The sequence below is a fragment of the Ammospiza caudacuta genome, chromosome 12, assembly GCF_027887145.1.
Source record: "Ammospiza caudacuta isolate bAmmCau1 chromosome 12, bAmmCau1.pri, whole genome shotgun sequence".
In the NCBI taxonomy this organism is placed as follows: Eukaryota; Metazoa; Chordata; class Aves; order Passeriformes; family Passerellidae; genus Ammospiza; species Ammospiza caudacuta.
Window position 1 is genome coordinate 15,839,738 of NC_080604.1, and position 14,679 is coordinate 15,854,416.

The following is a 14,679-nucleotide window of genomic DNA, read 5'->3' on the forward strand; positions in this document are numbered from 1 at the left end:
AGCCCTTCTGAAATGTCACCGGAGCCGTCTGGCACGGCTCCAGAAGCGGGCGGGCAGCGAGCTGGCCACGGACAGGGACAACAAACCCTGGAGCTGTGATCCTCAGGGCTGCAGGCCGGGCAGGGGCAGTGCCACACAGCGCCAGACGCTGCTGCTTTGAGCTCATTCCCTGCTGAAACCTGAAAATCCCCAAAAGCCACAGCTCAGATGGGGAGACTGGCAAGAGAAAAAAATAGCTATCAAACATTAGACAGCCGATTGCAGTCCCGTCAGCCCCTTAGATAAATTGGCGGCTGTTAATCAAAATGTTAATTAAAGAAACTAGTAAGAGTGTGTTCATTTTAGCTTGTTTTCCTGGGCGTGCTCACCCGTGTAGTTTGTAAATCAGAGGGCAAACACGCTGGTGTTACACTGTGGATGGCTGGCTCTGGGCAGGAGGGTCTGGGCTCCGGAGGAAATGGGAAACGCAGGCACAGCCTGCATGTGTCAAGTGCAGTCATGTTTTTCATTTAAAAGGTTAAACTGCACAAACATTTTCGTTAGCACATCCTAATTACAGCATTGCTCCATTCTTTCAAAAGGAAGTGTGAAAAGGCTGGTAATATTTAATTTGAAAGACACTATTGTGCAGGCACAGTAGGTCTGTGCCCTCATTTGACTGTATTAGTGATTTCCCTAGGATTTTGCTGCAGTAAATTTTTAATTACTGTAAAGTTTAACGTGATCAGTGTTTTTAAACATGGAAACAGTTGTTTTATGCCAATTGTGATTGATCAGTGATAATGAAATAAGCAACAATGATCTTTTTTTATCCTTCAAAACTTACTAATGCTTAAAAATGGGGTAAAACTTAGAAATTAATACTAAATCATAAACCCCAGATTCTAAATATTAATGTTCCCATGTCTATGCATTTAATTGGGGTAAAGTAATGTAAGGATTTGTCTTAAAAGAAGGAACCAAGTTATTTGCTTTTCACTGATGTTGCAAATTGCATGTTTACATCTCAAGGGATTTCAGATTTTGGAAATTTGAAAAATACTGCAATACCACTGAACTGCTTCCCATCATTTTTGCCATTTTGAAAGAGTTAAACATTTTGTGCTTAAAACCTCAGAACAGAAAGAGGGGTGCTGGCTGTGCAGGCAGAACCCCGTGCTGTTCTCATTTCTTGAGTTTTTCCTGCAGGTGGGCACTGCCCCTCAGTGTGGAGTGCCCTGTTTGCCAAGGGGAAGCACGTGGGTTGTCACATCTGTGTGACAGGTGAGACATGGGTGTGACATCAGTGAGAGCCCCGGGAGCTCCCTCCTTACTTCCATCAGCAGAGAGGGGCTTTGAGGTTGGCCAGTTCAAATAGTTCAAATGTACGTGTTTATATTTTAGTTTTTAATCTTACAAAGCTCTCGTATCATGGCAGTGGATGTCACTAGTTAGTTATGCAGTACATAAGAAAAATATTTGTGCTCAGTGTCTTTTTGTCCTCTAGTTTCTTAGTGACAAAATCAAAGATTGTGATTTCCTTAGCTGACATCACTATTTTCGTGTACACCCTGTGATATTTCCTCCCATTTCCAGGCTCAAAACAAAGTCAATTCCCTCTTGTTGATCTCTTTTGTGTGGAGAGCTTTCCATTTCAAGGCCTTTCTTTTATACCCATCTTCAGAACTTTAAGTTAGCTGTAGCCCCCTTTGTATTTTGGTTCACTAACAGCTTTTAAGCAAGTTTTCATTGTCAGCATCTTTTCTTTTGTAGCAGAACTGAGTCTGATAGTCAACATACAACATTTAAAATTTGCTAGGTGTAAAGAAATAGCTACAGGGGAAAACATTTAATTCCCAGTCAGTTGTGAATAGAAGCATTAGAAAGATGAAAGCCAGACAGGCATTTGGATAGGTGAGCTGATCTGAAGTCATGACTATATTATAATATGTGATAATGTCTTCTCAGGAACATTATTGATGCTGAAGTGGAAGAACATGGTGTTAGAGATAGAAATCTAATTTCTGGGTAGAGAGTGGACCGAGAGAGAGAAAAGCAGAAATTCAGTGGTGGTTCTTCCCTTTTTTATTTGCATCTTTTAACACACCATTCTTTATTAATCATTTGTTTACCAAAGTTTTTATTAAACTTTGCAATGGTGTTGGGGTGAGGCATTTATTTTGAATTTGCTTTATACCTTTTTTGAAAAACTGAACCTTTTCTTTATTGTCATTCAGGGTAAGCATAAGCAGCTGGAAAACTGTTGTCTTGTATTTTGAGAAAGCTGACCCAGAGTGTCAAAGCTGACCCTCAGTGCATCTTGAGGCACTGCTGATCTGTACTTCTTATTTCTGTCTGTTTGATGCTCTTGTTTGTCATCACTGTGGCTTTTCTGAAGTTTATTTCAAATTAGAAATTTTTTTTAATAGTGGAAGAATTACTGACTCAATACCTGCCTTTTAATCAGACAGGTATTGTTGTGTCATGAACTGGCTGAGAGATTAGTGTTCATAGTGTGGATGTTGTAATCTCTCCATGGCCCCATTACCATCCGAGACACTCTACTGTCCTTCCATAATAACTTTGCCATATTTGTGTTTCAGTGCCTAACAGGTTTACAGGACAGTTACTGACCACCCCTCTTGGCAAGTTCATTGGGGAACTGTACCCAGTTTGGGCTTGGATGTTAAAGCCCTTGCATTTGGGTTTGCCTGAACGAGGAGCAGGATGAGGTGAACATCCTTCTCTGGGTGATGAGGGTAAATGTTCCAACAGTTGGTCTCCCTGGCTCCATTTTTGCTTGTGGTTCTGCTCCATGAATAATTTAGTGTCCTGCTTCTATCAGTTTTCCCACTCTGTTCTCCAGAGTTTTACTGGTCTGAGGGGGCTCTGAGTAGCTCAAGCCTGATGGGAGTGTCCTTAATTCCAGTTTGCCACTACACAACACAGAAAAGCCCAGTCTGTCTGCAGACTTGGGATGGCACTGTGCTTGGTGCTTCAGGGGAAAACCCATATATTTTATATAGAGGAATTTTAAATCCTGTGGAAATTGATTACAGAACTACTTCTGTGCTGAATAAAAGGGGGTTTTGAAAGGATTAGTAACAAATAAGGAAAAATGAAAAAAAAATGGTTGCGGAAGGGCAGCAGTTGGGAAAGGGAGATATTTGAAGGTTGTTTATTTAAATACATTAATTTATTGTTATATTCCTAATAACTGTGTTTGCAATATGCTCCTCACTCTTTCCTGTGGTGGCATTCTTGGCTGTAAGGGGAGGTGTGCTGGGTTTGGGGCCATTTTGCAGCAGATATCACAGAGGAGATGGCATTCCTGCCCAGGTAGTGTGTGTTACTAGAGAAGTAAAACCCATCCCGGCTATGCTGTAGCTATACCATCAAAATCATAATTTATCCTAAATTATAGTTACACAATTATCTCCTCTTTGAAATATTTCAAAGTACTGAAGTTGGCATTCAGAATTTTACTAGTGAGGATGATCACTTTCCATTTCTCTCTCTCTTTTTTTCAATGGCAGCAACAAAACTGATCCTGCTTCTACATAATCCAACACACCTTTATTGAACATATTTTGCACAGTGATCACTTGTGAGTAGATTTTAGTTCTCCAAAATAAATGTCTAGGAAAATGATAAACTTACTGTGCTGAGTATTTCTCAAGTGAGGAAGTGCAAGACATAAGGTTGCCTCAGTATTGCTTGGCCATTATCTGTTTCAAAGATATAATATATGGCTGTTTCTTGGTGCTACAAGAATATGTGACTGTCAGTTGGTTTCTTCTTGTGGTTTTGCTAACACTGATAAACTAATAATACCAGCTGCCAGATGCAAACCAATGGTTTTTTATGAAACAGTGAGACAAAGCCTCTCAGGACATGACAGATAATACTGGCACCCATCAGGCCTTGTTGGTCTGTTATACTGGTTGCTTGGGCTCCATCAATATTCTGGTTTGTAACCTTCTTGCTGAAGTGAATTTGGCTTTGTTCAGCTGCTCTCTGTTCAGCTGAATGTGTAAGATCAAGCACCACCCAGTTGGAGTGACCTCATCCTGACTTAGAGTGTGCACAGAATTGATGGCACGATTAAAGGGACGTCAGTGGAAGATTAAGGCAGAATCCTTGGTATCTAGGTCCCGTGATTAGAGCAGGATAATGAAGCAGCAATAAGTGAGTGAGCAGCAGATCAAGCTCCTGCACAGACCAAGCAGCTGCCAGGGTGGCAGCAAAGGAGTATTTGCCTGCTATGCGTGTGATTGTTTTAGTTCCCAGTTTCTCCTGCAAAATCCTCATGAACCTAACTTTTTTTTTATCTTTGTCATGGTGAGATCAGAGTGCTGGTGGCCTAGAGCTGCAAAGGAGATTTTAGTTGCTTACTGAGTAAAATCTGGAGCTATGTTAAGGTGCCCTTCCATAGCAGTGTCTGTGCTCTACTGTCGTGTCATGGATCTGAGCTTCCTGGAGAAAGGCAATTAGCTCTCCGTTATTCTAGGGATGAAATACTCTTGCTGACAGAAAATAAGTTTTTTTATCCTCAGGTAGAAGATGTTTGTTTTGATATGCCTGTCTAAATTTCTCAGATGACAAGACACACAGTAGCTCAGTATGATAGAGAAAAGGACAAGTTTAAATTTCATGATTATTGTGCTTGCACTTAGTGATGCAGACATGAAATAACAATTACTTAAGCATAAAGGTTTTTTTATGCTTTGTTTCAATATACACATCTAATCCTATAGTTTGAGGAGTACTCTAACACTTTACACAATACTCTTAACCTGTGTTACTCTTTTTCTGAATGTTCACTGAAGTTCCAGCATGTCTAGCTGAACCAAACTCATGTGTATGCTCCTGGGTGTGCTTCATTTGTACTGCAGCTGCACCAGCACTGACACAGGGCACTTTGACTTTTTGCCCAGTACTTATGTAAGGAGTCAGTAAAAAAAAATGGGTTTATGAAACTTGATCTGTACATCTTGTATTTGCTGCCCAAAGCTATTAATTGATGCCCAGAGAGAATGAACAGCACAAAATACTTGCTAGCTTTTTGGAAATAAGCATAAACCTGGGAGGAATATCTTAAATTTTTAAGATTATTATTGCTCTTAAATTAATTTTTTCTTTTTTTTTTTTTTTGTAGGCATGCAGCAAAGTGGCATTTTATGAAAATCAATTTTTTAAAATAAAAGAGTATTGTCTTTTAATATAGCAATAAGTTATGAGTCACAGTAAGTCCAACTGTTTACTCATTGATAGAAGAGTAAGCAGTAGTACCCAAACACAATGGGAAGTTTTCTCTTTTTTTTTTTTCCCCATCTTTTTTTCCCCTGCCCCTTCCAGGTTACTTTTTTGCATATTGTCAGAGATTGCTACATGTTTAGTAGGAAATAGACAATGAAAAATAGGATTTTGGTAGAAAACTGGCAACCAGACTAAGGGCTAGGTAAAGCTTTTTTTAAGTTCTGGAAGAGATCTATATTATCTATTTTATCAGGAAGTCCTGTGTTCTTTGGCCTGATGCATATATGATACTTGCTCAGCTGTAGCACAGAAATGCTGTGATTTTCCAGCTTGATAGTTAACAGTTATCTGTCATGGAGCAGAGACATGGGATGCCATCTCTCTTCACAGCTTTCTAACTCTGTCCAGCCCTTCTCCACAGTGTCACAAACCTGTTGTATAAATGCAAAGGTGTTTAAGGAGGAGTTTATCTGTTAAAGTTTAGTGTTGAACACAGCTGTCATTTTAGATCATATTCTTTCCAGTGCTGTGGCATCAAGGAAGACTTTCAGGCTCTTTGTCCAAAGCCAATACTTACTTTTTTCTGATAAAAGCAAAACAAACCAACAAAAAAAAATCAATATAAAAACCCAAGCAACAACAACAATAAAACCCCTCCTTCCCCATAATTTTAGGGTTTAGAATAATCATACACAGGCGCAGAAATGGGAATATCACTTTGATCTGCTATATAAGCAATCATGACATTAAAAAATAGTTTTCCTCTTAAGAGTTATGTGAAGGGAAGGGATGTGATTGGCAGCCTTTAAAATTTGAAAACTGAACACCTGGAGATAGTTATATTTTTAAATGTTTTCGGGCTGAGACAGAATTAATGACAAATGGGAACTATGTTAAATTGGCAGAAGATTAGTAGAATTTATTATTGTAATATGCTTAGCATAAAAAGCATGGTGGTCTTGATTATTCAGTGACAGTTTGTGTAGTCATTTTTCCAGTAAAAACTGTGGCAATCTGTCTGTAACTATATTCATGAGGTCAAATATGTAATTCTTAACACATCTGGTTTCAAAAATAATATTGGATTTCTCTAGTAAGATGAGACTTCAGTGCTCTTCACATGGTTTGTAAAACAGTTCTTAAGTAGATTTCATTTAAAACCATGAATGTTATAAAAAGACTGAAACATTAAATATTATATTTAATGTAGCAGCCCTACCTCAATTTGTATGTGTGTCAACAAAAAAAAGTAGGTCTAGGCAGGTTATGAAAAATGAGCTGAAAATTCTTCTTGTTTTGTTAATAGACAACATAAGTCGTGGTTATGCACAGAAGTGATAAGTGAAGATTTCACAGCCCTGCAGTGTTAAAATATCTCTTTCAGAAACTGTCCCAGAATTCTAAAAAAAGTTAATTTGATGGATTTTTTTCTGGATGTGTGTGTCTGTATATGGAAATCCTCTCTGACAGGTAGACTGTAAACTTGTGTGTGATCAGCCTTAGTTCTCTTAGGTTATTTTTTTTTTTTGCTATCACCAATTTAAAACACTTTCAATTAAACTCACTTTGTTGAGCCTGTTGAATGAACATTTGTGCAAATAGCAGTAGCATCTCAGTTTGCAGTTGCCAGAAGAGAAATACTCCTATTATCCAGATAAATAGCTGGAATTACTATTTTGTCTAGTTGCTTCCTAAGTGATGGAATGCAAGGAGGTTGTCAGTTTTATTCTAGTCCCTTCTTCTTTTCATTTGCTAGGTTTTTTTCAAGAAAGTAATACTCTCACTTCCTTCAGAAAGACAACGTCATCATAACAAACTCCAAAGGATTGCATTAGTCATCCACTGGCTTATTTGAGATTATTTGTAACTGTCATAAGCACTTGGATTTTGAATTTTCTAAATATACAGAATGTGGAAGAGCATTGAGTAATATTTCTCATTATGTCACAGGGTGTAGCATCACTGAACTCTCAAATAGTAACTGAACAGAGCTGCTCAGGGATTCTTGCCATTGCTATAAAAAGCCATTTGGCAATAAGCACTGCGTCATACTAGAAGCACAGGCATTTACTAGAGCATAAATATGCTAAAATATCTCATTTACAGTCTCTTCAGTGGCAGCTGTTCTAAGTGGATGATTTTGATAACTAATTGTTTTAAATACTACAATTTTAAAGCAGTTGTTCCTTGAGATGGATGATAAGTTACTGAATTTGTTTGTTATTTTTGTCGGGCGTTTCACACTTGAATTCTCCACTTCTTGGTAATTACCAATCCAGAAATGATGAGTATTTCACAAAATTTTGCAGAAGATTTGTTAGGTAGTTTGCACCCATTGTTGCAGTTAAACAGAGAAACACACAGGAGTTGGTTCCTTTTCTTTCTTAGTCCAACCTCTGTATTCATTCATTACTTTTATTTTTCTAAGCTAATGAACACATTTCAAGTGCTACTTCCAAATAGGTCATAGAACACAGATGTACTAATTTACATTTCCCAGAGGGTCACAGGCTTCTGCACAGGTTGCACTGGACTTGGCTGTCACTCTTGGCTCTATTTGTAGCTTCATGAGTAGCCTGCTGCTTCCACAGTTCACTCGAGTCAAAATCTGTAAGGTGATCCTGAGATTGATCTGTGGTGGATTTGGACACCTCTAACAATACTTGGCTGCAAAAGAGGTGTTACCACTGCCTTTGCACTCCCCTGACAGACCTCTTTCTCGTCTCTTAGATCTGTGGTTTTCATTTACTTGATTGCCAGAAGTGTCTTTTAAGAAGGTGTTGATGACACGGATCCTCGAGGAATCACAGGTGTCCGTGTGTCAGTGAGCACACGGTCCATGTGTCTGTGTAGGCAGAGCTGGGAGCTGCCAGGTGTTCTGAGAGTTCATGCTTCTAAAAACCTGCCTTTACAATAGACACTGTTTTACCTGGAGTGGTGCTAGAAACATAGAAGTTTTCATGGTTTGGTGTTAATTATAAAACATGTCCAGTGATGGAACCTGACCTCGCTTAATTCAGATGCTCAGGTTTTTGCAGAAGAGTATCTGTTGCTGCCTTTGATGCTGCTGCTACATAGAAACAAGAGGGGAAAACCCAACCAAACAAAAACGAAGGATGCTCAAAAAGCCCAGTGTAGGTCAATATTTTAGCTGAAGTTTTCAGAGGTGTTCTGTACTGGAGGTCTGGTAGATCATACCAGAAGTTTGTCATTAAGTAAAAGTGAAAATGTTGGATTCAATATAATTTTAACGATTAGGAGACATACTAACAGATAATTCTTATCCTTTAAGGGAATGTGATATTTAAGCTTGCCTGGCCTGAGGACAGGGCTCTCTCGGCTTTGTGTGTCTGAGGTCCAGAGCTGATTGTTTGAGATGGAGGGAGAGCTAAGCTTTACTGGCTGAGATGTGCAGCTCCCAAAGCTCAAAGAGATTCCCGTAACCCTCTGGAGACCAGCCTTGAGTGGAACCTCATGGATTACAGAGAGGCTTGAATCCTCTATGCTCTCTGTGTGGCAGGGAACCTCCCAGGACAATGAAGGAAAAATGCTAATGGAGTAAATGACATGAAGTATTTACAAATTCTTTCTATATGGGAGCTTAAAACCCTTTTCATTCTTACAGAAAGAAGACACAGCTCCTCCAGCAAGCCGCCTTTGACTCCTCCCTCCTCTTCAGTATTTTCCCTCATTTCATCTTTCCCTTCAAAAAACAAAGGTAGCAGTGGAAGTGGGAGCAGTCGTTCATCCAGTGGAGGTACTAGTGCATCATCATCAAACTCCAAGTTGTTGAAATCACCCAAAGACAAGCTGCAGATCAGCGGAAACAACAGGTTAATGCATTCGGTACAGCACAGCAAAGTTCCCCATGACAAAATGTGAGTGTGCCTTTTGAAACAGAGTTAAATGTCATTACTTGCATAGACACTGCTATGTCAAGAAAGCTTCCTTTTGTTTCAAAGTATTTTTGGTTTAGAAAATAATTTTAAACTCCTCCAGATCTTTTCCCACAGCCTAGTCAAAGATTATATAGTTAATGCTCATATCTGTGTTGAGGAAGAACTCTCGCAAAGCTTCATCTTAAATCATCATGAATAAAGGTCATTTTACTAGAGGCTCCTAATTCTTTGGTGTAATCTGCATACTTTGATCATAAGGGAGTTTTAGCTCTGATTCAGGTGGTTTTCAACCTGCACATGTGAGATGACAGCGGTGCTGGTAAAATTTACTGCTGCAGAATGGTGCATCTCTCACTGGATGTAATGGGTCCATTGCCGTTGCTTTGGACAGTTTGCATTGATGCTCTCTGTCCATGAATGTAAGTAATGGTTTCTGAAATCCCTGGACACTCTGAAGTGTCAGGGAAAAAAGGATAGGAGAGATTATGGATATCGTAAGAAATGTGAAAATTAGAAAGATAGTAGGAGGAAGGCTTGCATTTATATTGGGAATAGATCAGAGTGTTGTTAAATAATAACATATTTTAGCTTATTTTTTTCCAATTTTTATCTCTTTGTTTTTCATAAATAACAGTATGACTCCATCTGTCAAAGTGGAAAAGATTCATCCAAAGATAGATGGTGCCCAACTAAAAGCTGCTGTTGGTCCAACTTGTTCTACTACTGTGAGTTCCTCAATAAAGACTGGCCTTAATTGTCCCTCAATACCAAAGCCACCCTTGCCTTCCCCTGGACAGATACTGAATGGTAAAGGTCTTCTCTCTGTGCCTCCATTTTTGGAAAAGAAACCTGAAGAAAATACGAATAATAGGAAATTTTTACATAAAAGATTGTCAGGTAATTTTTTTAAATTATTATTAGCTATATTTCTTTTAGTAGAAATATATGTATGGAAATAAGTTCCAGAAGTAACTTAAAACTCCTGTAATACTGTAAATTGTTGTAAGAGTTTTTAAATATTATAATTTATATCTATAATTTGACAGACACTTTAAGGATGCCTTGAAATTGACTTTTCCTTTCAGAAACCTGTACAGCTCTCAAATGCCTGTCAGTCCTGACAGTTTTAAAATTACACTCTTTTACTATCTCCAAAGATTTTGGTTTCCTTCTTTCTATATGGAAGGTCCAAATGTACACAGAAAACAGAAAAAACAGCACCTGATAAACTGAAAAATGCAAACCCAGTCTGCTCTTTACACTTTTTAACACAATTATTTTAAGTGTTAGTAGAATGGTAGAAAAGTTCTCGACACCAAAGCCAACAGAAACCCACCATTTGTTTGTCACAATTCATAATGGTGATGTCTACTCCTAACAGGGAGCATCAAATCCTCCTTTGAGGACACTTACAGGTGTTTGTGGACTTGAGATCTGTATTTCAGCACCCCATAAGCTTGCTGAGAGTGTAGAAAAACTTATTTGTATACTTTTATTGTGCATTTTTATATGTACTGTCATATTTGTGAAGTTTCCAATATGATTAATTTTATGATGAAACTAAACCTTAGTATTTGAAAATGTATTTTGCTAACTTTTCAATACTGTGTCTTTGACAGAGAGAGAATTTGATCCTGATATATACTGTGGTGTCATTGATGTGGAAACCAGGAAACCTTGTACTAGGTCTTTAACATGCAAGGTAGGATATCTGAGTCAGAATAAGATTATCTGAAGTTTTTATTCAAATTCCTGAGGAACATGATAAAAAACAGAGAACTGCATATTTTGCTGTTGGTAATTACCACTGTACGTGGTACCTCTCAAAACATGTTGCTCAGAACCAAAAAAAAATTGGTTTTGAAGTTCAGTTAATTATTTATTCGGAAAGCATTTCTCAAAGTAACCTGGAGATTTGTATTTTTGTATAAATCCTTTAAACATGCATGTTGACATGGAGCAAACTGTCTCTCCACATGTAGGTAGCAGGAGCAGTGTGTTCCTCTTTTTGGGAGTAACCTTCCAGTTATAGATCATGAATTTTAAAATTCCTCATAAGCATTGAAAATATTGCTTATGCAGGATTTAAATCATTCAAGCTCTTCCCTTCTCACACTCTTTCCTCTCCCCCCAGCAGTCTGCAGCAGGTTCTTGGTAGGAATTTGTGTAAATGCTAATGCTGCTGGATGTACTGCTGCTGCCAGCTCCTGAAAGAGCCACGGAGCACACCTAGAGGTCAAACTCTAAATTAAACAGTCATAAAAACTTTCAGTCTGACAAAATGTATCCTCTGGCTCCAAAACCCTGGGGGGACACAGGGCTGTCTCTTGCTCCCAAGGAACCAAGAATCCAGATCTCCTGCACTTGTGTAATATTTCAGTCCTTTCCTGCAAAGCAGCTCTACCCTCAGTTTGGGAAAGGTCTGGTAAATAAACCACCTACAGAACAAAGGTACATGAAGCTGGCACTAATGAGCCAGAGGAACTGAACTTGAACACATTGCCCTTTTGGAATTACAGAGGGGAGGAAATTGTTTTGCTAATAGAGGAGGGAAAAGCTGCAAGATTTTACAAGAGAAATAGGCAAATCAAAAGTGAAAAAGAAAGAGTAAAAACATTTCTCAGGAATTCTTTAGAATATACTACTCATAAAATAACTTTTGGAATTGCTATTTGTGTCTGAATTACGTGACAAAAATTTTTACCTACTAAAAAGAACCAAATCAAATCCTTTGTGCCATATTAAAAAGGTATTGTGTATGACTTTAACAATTTAGAAAAATAGCTTCCATTTACTTCACCTTACTTAGAATTGGTGCCATTTATACACATACACATCTTACTGTCTGTAGTGTTCAGGACACTCAAAGAACTTTGAGTCCTCCCTGACTCTGGATTCTGCTGGATATTTTGAATTCCTCAATATCTATTTGATTACATTAGTTTTCAAGGAATATATTAGTTTATAGGAGGCAGCACAGTACTTTTCTAAATATTTTTCAGGTCTCCCATTAAAAGTCTGATTTTAAACATTATTTTGTTGAATATTTTTTGAAGTGGAAGTAAATATTTTCTCTTCTTGGTTTTGCAGGAGTTGGCAGTTGAAATATCAATGTAAAAAAAAATTGGTTTTGGTTCTAGTCTTAACCTTATTAAAAATTTGGCAGTTTGGTTTTTAAAAAGAAGTTTTAAAGAAGCCTTTTACCAAATTGCTGGGTTAGTTGCTCTGTATCAGACAAGGACATAATCATCCACCAAGCAATTTTAAAATTTGTTTTCTAAGTCATATTTCCATTTGTTTACTAAACCAGGACTGTGATGATTTTCTCTGTTTTGGAGCTCTCTACACATGTTTTGAGTGTTTGACTTCCACAAATGTCATAGCCTGGGATTAATGATTTATTCCTGGTTCTGCAGACACATTCCTTAACCCAGCGGAGGGCTGTACAGGGTCGAAGAAAACGATTTGATGTGTTGTTAGCTGAGCACAAAAGCAAAACCAGGGAAAAGGAACTTCTTCGACATTCGGATCATCATCAGCAGATGCCCCCTCTCAGGGAACCACATCCCTCACCTACTAAAACTTCCCAGGAGCTGCACCAAAATTCTCATGGAGTTACTCTTACAGAATCAAAGCCTTTATTACCTAATAAACCCAAACCTCACCCCCCCAGTCTTCCAAGGTAAGAAAAATCTGCAGATGCAGTGGTATGAAATGAGCACTGGGAGCTTGATGAGGGAGAGATATGGATCTGTTGGATGGGGCAGTGTGTTTGCTGCAGGCCTGGTGCCTGTCTGCAATTAGCAGTTACCTGCTGAGGGTAACTCCTGGTGAGGAGGGAGTAGTAAAACTACTGTTTGGAGTAGTAAAAGCTGACTTGCAATCAGTGGAAGCAGTTGAGCAACAATTGGGCAATGCTGCTTTTCTGGGGGTACCACCATACTCTGTGCTTGCCCTTGGCAGGTTACAAGGTGGGCAACACCAGGGATCTCTTAATTTAGATTTCTTTCAGTAATAATAAGCACTTAAAGGGTGGAATTTTTAACTGTACTAGGTTCAATAACACCTGGTTACTGCTTGCCTTGCCAGGCCTCCAGGCTGTCCAGCCCAGCACAGTGGAAATGCCCCCAGTGAGTCTCCTTCTGTCCATGAGTCCCCACACCCTCCCTTGCCTGCAGCTGAGCCAGCATCTCGGTTATCCAGTGATGAGGGAGAATGTGATGAAAAAGAAGAGCCTGTTGAAAAACTGGATTGTCATTATTCAGGTCATCATCCTCAACCAGCCGCTGTACGTTTGCAAAGTTAACCTCAGTCTGTCTCTGGCTCTAATTGTGTAAACAAGTTACTTTGGGGTTTTAGGGGTGGTTTTCTGTGAGGTGTGTGATACTTTTTTTCTTTTTTTTTTCCCTTCCTATATTTTGAGAAAATTATTTTGTGGCCTAGTAGGCAGTGAAGGTTTAACTAGTTACAAAATAAACATGCTAAAAAAATGTGTTCATAGCTCACTTCCCCAGTCTAAAAGAAAACAAAATGCCAGCATACTAAAGATGAAATTGCTAACTGCTCTAAAGGGCTGTGGTTTTGGAATAAGTAAACAGTGTCTTTTTGGTGCAATTTTCTTATTGGACTCCCCTGTCCACACCCACATACATTTTTTACTCAAGTTACCAACATCATGTTAAAGATAGCAGTAAGGTATTTTAATATTTAAATTTTGACAAAAGTTATTAGTATAACTAAAAGCAAATTTATTGTCCTGGATGTCAAATTATATTTTTTTCAGAAACAGACTTCTAGCTGGTAGCTGGTAGGTCCTCAGAAGCAGATGTTACATAAATATGTCTGTGTGTATAATGTTTATACATAAACAGACATACTGCTAACCTTCTCTGTTTAATCAAAGGATTTGATTAAAGTCAAATTTGACTTCTTCTATTAAGTATGGGTGTATCAGAAGACAAGAAAATTCTCAATATACCAATGCCAAAAATTTTAAATAGTTGTTGGGCCACAGACATAAAAACTCTAATTTATTTTTTGATCCTCTACTTAAACATCTAAAAGCATATGTATCATAAACAAATTGTTATTCAGAGAGCTGTCACTGAAAGCAGAAAACACCAATAAGAATCATGTCTTTTCAGTTTTGCACATTTGGTAGTCAGCAAATTGGAAGAGGTTATTACGTCTTTGACAAGCGGTGGAACCATATTCGATGTGCACTTGACTTCATGTTGGAGAAGCATCTGAATTCACAGATGTGGAAGTGAGTAGAAATGAAAGTTCTTATTCTTCTTGGTGTTTATAGAAGTACATAAACCTTGTGATTCTAGTTAAAGAAAGTAATCTTGTGTTTAGACTGAAGGTTGATGGTTTGTGCTTTGCATTTTTTGCAACAATTAACTATCAGTTTAATATAATCAGAGGCATTAATCAACCTCAAGATACAATCATTTTAAGGTAGCATTATTAGTATATATGAGTATTAGTCTGAAGAATGGTGACTATGTGAGATTTTATCTTTCTTTTTCTATTCACCTGC

At 38.2% G+C, this 14,679-nt stretch overlaps 1 protein-coding gene across 1 annotated transcript in view; it reads left to right on the forward strand.

Annotated features, from left to right (window-relative positions):
- ATXN7 (ataxin 7) overlaps positions 1–14,679 on the forward strand; it is a 60,594-nt gene that overhangs the window by 39,739 nt on the left and 6,176 nt on the right. The window contains exons 5-10 of the mRNA XM_058812999.1: positions 8,864–9,116; positions 9,772–10,034; positions 10,757–10,839; positions 12,554–12,819; positions 13,227–13,425; positions 14,282–14,403. Coding sequence (XP_058668982.1) covers positions 8,864–9,116; positions 9,772–10,034; positions 10,757–10,839; positions 12,554–12,819; positions 13,227–13,425; positions 14,282–14,403 — 1,186 coding nt within the window. The remainder of the gene's footprint in view (positions 1–8,863; positions 9,117–9,771; positions 10,035–10,756; positions 10,840–12,553; positions 12,820–13,226; positions 13,426–14,281; positions 14,404–14,679) is intronic.